A 5,000-nucleotide genomic window follows, 5' to 3' on the forward strand; every position below is an offset into this window, starting at 1 on the left:
CTATATATTCAGTTTCATCATCTGGTTTCTTACCTACCAAAGAAACCATAGATGGTGGACGAGTTTCATATTTCATGTAATATAAGAGAAATGAGCTATTAAAAGAAAAATCATATATAACGAGAGAGAGAGAGAGAGAGAGAGAGAGAGAGAGAGAGAGAGAGAGAGAGAGAGAGAGAGAGAGAGAGAGAGAGAGAGAGAGAATTGATATTTGCATTAGGTCTAGCCCCTATACATTCATGAAACACAATATGATTGTTTAACTCACCCTATCATTATTTGAATTCCCACAACTCGCCAGAAGACATCACATTTCTACCGCTAAATCTGCTCCTTTATATCTCATGGCCAGAAATATTTTACAAAAGGAAAATATGTAATCTCCAACCTCTTCTAGGATATTGCTTACCAGTTTCCTCCAGATAAATAAAAAACCTTTTACAATCAAGTCAATAATACGAAACATATTAAATAACATTAAAAAGCAAAAATTAGGGTATTACAAATATCACTTTTGATAGAAGCTGAAAAAACTCCACTCCAACAGCTGAGAGAGAGAGAGAGAGAGAGAGAGAGAGAGAGAGAGAGAGAGAGAGAGAGAGAGAGAGAGTGTTCAAGCATCATCACATCATTCAGCATGCAAGTTGAATAAAATGCCGTTCAATTCGATTTACAAAAATCGCATCACGACCACAAGCGAACACACAAACGTTTAAGCCAAATCTCAAAACGTTTCAAACTAAAAAAAATAAAATCGAAGCGTGTTTTTGTGGGTCTGAAACAACATACATCAATTCTCCAATGACACCGTATGGCATCTTTGCGTCCTTCTTCTTCTTGTGTTTCTTGTCTGTCTTTGGGGAGTGATTTGGGGATCGAGGGTTACATGCCAAATCCTCTTTCTTGTTATCTCGCCTTTTTCCTCTTGGGTGCAACCTTGGATTTAAATGTAGTGTTTGGTTAGTGTGAGGTACATATACATGTGGATTTCATATCAGAGTCCTATGTAGATAGAAACATGTACATGGGTATACGTGTAGACATGCATACATCAATTTAGCAATCGTTTTTACATTTGTAATGTGCAAGTCTGTTTTGTTGACACACAAATACATTCATTGAAATAAAGAAAAATCTTTGAAAATAAAACAATGTACACATTCCAAATGTTAGCCATAAAATAAGTTATTAACAAGAAATTGTATTTTGTGTTTAAGGAGTGTATCTTTAAACGTTCCTGTTGGCGTTAACTTTTAAAGGTTTCCTAAACTTTCCCGAAACTGGAGTGAAACAACGGTTGTTGTTGGCTATGATACCAAAACAAAGAAAATGTTCGTAAACATAAGAATTTCCCCACTGCTTCAAACTGGATGATAGAACACGACTTTCGTTTATCCATTGAAAACCAAATATCTCGGGTTGTAAACTATATTTTGAACCTTGTGAATTGGTCGTATAAATTTCTTGAGATGCAACATAAACAAGGAGAAATAGTCCAAAATGGTAGTTGGTAACAAAGTAACTATTTATCTATAGACATATGAATGAAACAATAAAGCCTACAGTTAACCACACAAATAAGAAAAAGACTGACCATAGGTTAAGCCGAACAATAGTATAAAAAAATTTGCAAATATACTCATAGATATATGTATAAGAAGTATATAAAAGTATGTAACAGTTTTCATTAGTTACTATGGAAAGGTAGATAGCGTTAGATAAAATCTAGACGGTCTATCCTTTGAAGTTGAAGCTCCGATCACTAAATTAACAGTTTTAAAACTTCAGAAACGTAACCCATATTTGGAAAACCGATATCAACACTTGGCCTATGCATGTCTTCATCTATACAACTATCCATTTTTACTTTACTCGTTTTAAAGTACAGTACTATATCTTGAATATCTCGGCATAGAAATCTCGAATATTTCCGATGTTTAATTCTAGTTTCATATTTTGTCATCCTCTCATTACTTCCATAATATCTGCTACATAACTTGATTAAAGAGGGAAGCCTACGCCCTCATTTTACAAACTTTCAATTCTTATCCTGAACAGTCCTCTTCATATTTAATAATTGTAAATTTTCTTATCCTTAATTTTAAAACAAAATTAGAGTTATTTTTCTTATACAAAAAGCATATAATTATATGTACTATAATTACTACCCACTAACATAGTAAAATGTATAATTTTATACAATCCACTGGGTATTTATACACTTTCAACTGCATCTCTCACTGGCAAGTTAATCCCATGCATGAATTCTTAAGCTGATGTTGACAAAATAAATATATTATGGTTTTGATTAAAATCAATAAATATCAATTGATTAGACCAATTATTTATCAATAACCCTACTCATAAACAAATCAAGAATCTGAACCAATACTTATGTCTTAATTATGCCATTAATATCTTATTGAAATTAATATAATTCGAAATGCAAACATTATATACGATATATACGCCATTCTGTGTTAAGTTGCATCTAAATAAATAATCTTATTAATTTAAGGATAAACAGGAAGAAATAACTGATCAGAATTTTACGAGGATCTTTTCCTCCACCTAAACCGGTTATTGTTGACAGTTGGATTTTCTTCCCGTTGGTCATGAAAAGTGGTTATCAAGAATTTAGTTTTGGAAGAAAATCTGGATTCAAACACCAAAGGTTATGTATTCATATAACATAATTATATGTACAATTTCTATATTTACATTTATATATATTTACAGTACATTTACATTTATATATATTTATATATATACTGTATATATATATATATATATATATATATATATATATATATATATATATATTTATATATATATATATATATATACATATATATATACACACAGTATATACTGTATATATTAAAGTATATTTACATTTATATATATATATATATATATATATATATTTACACATACGTATATATACAGTAAGTATATATATATATATATATATATATATATATATATATATATATATATATATATATATATATTTACACATACGTATATATACAGTATATGTATATATATTATATATTTATATATACATATATATATACACATATATATACAGTATATACTGTATATATATATTTACACTTTCACATAATACATCTCCATAAACCTCCTTTTGGAAAAATTGTGTTCGTAAGAATAACATGCCATCTATTAATCCGCCACCATGGTTCCAGAGAGAGAGAGAGAGAGAGAGAGAGAGAGAGAGAGAGAGAGAGAGAGAGAGAGAGAGAGAGAGAGAGTGAACCCACAATTGCCCTTCTTGATTCGCTTATTTGGGTAAAGTGTTAATTCCAGGCGTTATTATCACTTGTAACGCAATTACCATTTCTTGTGGAAGGATTCGTGCTGCCACAAGATACGCATAACCACCCACCCACAAATGCTGCCGCTCCAGACCATTATATAAAACAGCTTCAAAAAATATACTTCTATTCTTTACTTAGAGTTGAAAACAACTGCTACTTGAATATAGCCAAACATGGCTTATGTGTAGTATAAGGTAACAGAATTTAATTGTGACAATTATACAGTTATAAGGTAAACTTACAAGCGTAAGCAATGTCACTCCTTTTGTGGCTAACGTGCCTGTCAGTACCTTTATGGCCTCCTTCTCACGAGCAGATTTAAACCGAGTGGTTTAGAAATCATGTAGATTAATGAGGCCCTTCTAACACTACGAAAGAATATCCGTGCAGAAAAATATCTAGACTGTAGAGATTTGGTAGATATGGTTGTTTAGCTATATAAGTTATGAGTAAGAAATTGATTGAGCATAAGGACATGATGCTCCCAAGAGTCATTCAAAACTGGTTGAAAGAGAAGAAAAAGAGCAGCATGGATACGAGAGCAAACTAAAGTAGAGGATATTCTAACAACAGGCGAGAAAAAGAAATAGACCTGGGCAGGACAATGACAATGACAGATAATAGATGGACAAAGAAAATAACAGAATGGATTCCTAGAGATTGCAAACGAAGTAGAGGAAGGAAGAGAAGACGATGGATAGACGAGGCAAGAAAATTTGCGGGTGTGCACTAGTACAGAAAGATCACAGATAGACGGGAGTGTAAGGACATGGCTGAGGCCTTTGTTATGCAGTGGGCTAGTAACGGCTGAGGATAATTAAAAGGAAGATTCTCCTAATTATGTAATATAATTCGACTAGAAATTGTCTAAGTTTACGGCAAACTTGAAATATCAATACAATAGGAGGTATACACGTGGTGAAAATTATCGCTCATTGAAATAAAATAAGATGAAAAACTTGGGTCCTTTTCTAACATAGTTGCCAGACATATATTATCAGGCAATTAAATCTACACCGGACAGGTGACTGCCAACTCTGGTTGACAAGACGAACAAATAGAAAAGAACTAACAATAAGATTCAAAATTCTGGGAAGGAGCATGATACCACCGTTATATAATCACGGGAAAAGCTAAAAAACGAAATAGTTGGTCACCACATTTTCATGGTCAGCTACAATGCTAGCTCGTACTAAAGAAAAACTACGAAAACTTCTGGCTGTTCACTTTCGAAGTCTTTATTGTTCCAGCAAATTAGTAGCGATTGTGGCCAGCATGAAATGGTTGAATCACACGGGTAAATGGCAATATACTTATATATGAAGCAATGATAAGAATTAGGATTTTTCTCACGCAGAGGATACCCATGGATATCATTCTCTTCTTCCTCGTAATAACCTTCAGGTTTCGCCAGCTAGGGAGCGAGCGATATTTAAAGCAAGTCACCAGGTACCAGTTTCTCTCACCGACCACTGTCTTCTGCGAGGAGGATAAAACCGATAGAAATACCTTGTTTTTTTCCGGACGGGACGGGTTGGTTGGCCTACCAGGAAAACCCAGCGAAAATTCATGAGTGAAAACAACCCCCTCCCACCTTCACCTGTGTGACATGCAAGGGACCACGTTTGTATCGGGTAAATAAACAATTCTTATCAA

At 33.2% G+C, this 5,000-nt stretch overlaps 1 protein-coding gene across 3 annotated transcripts in view; it reads right to left on the reverse strand.

Annotated features, from left to right (window-relative positions):
• Positions 1–5,000, reverse strand: part of LOC137629558 (carotenoid isomerooxygenase-like) — a 49,424-nt gene that overhangs the window by 36,155 nt on the left and 8,269 nt on the right. For 2 of the 3 annotated variants that reach the window (XM_068360986.1, XM_068360985.1), the window contains exon 2: positions 790–936. The exons of the other annotated variant lie outside the window; for it this stretch is intronic. In XM_068360986.1, the coding sequence (XP_068217087.1) occupies positions 790–936 (147 nt within the window). The remainder of the gene's footprint in view (positions 1–789; positions 937–5,000) is intronic. 3 annotated transcript variants of the gene reach the window in all.

Source organism: Palaemon carinicauda, chromosome 37, assembly GCF_036898095.1.
Source record: "Palaemon carinicauda isolate YSFRI2023 chromosome 37, ASM3689809v2, whole genome shotgun sequence".
NCBI classification, from domain to species: Eukaryota; Metazoa; Arthropoda; class Malacostraca; order Decapoda; family Palaemonidae; genus Palaemon; species Palaemon carinicauda.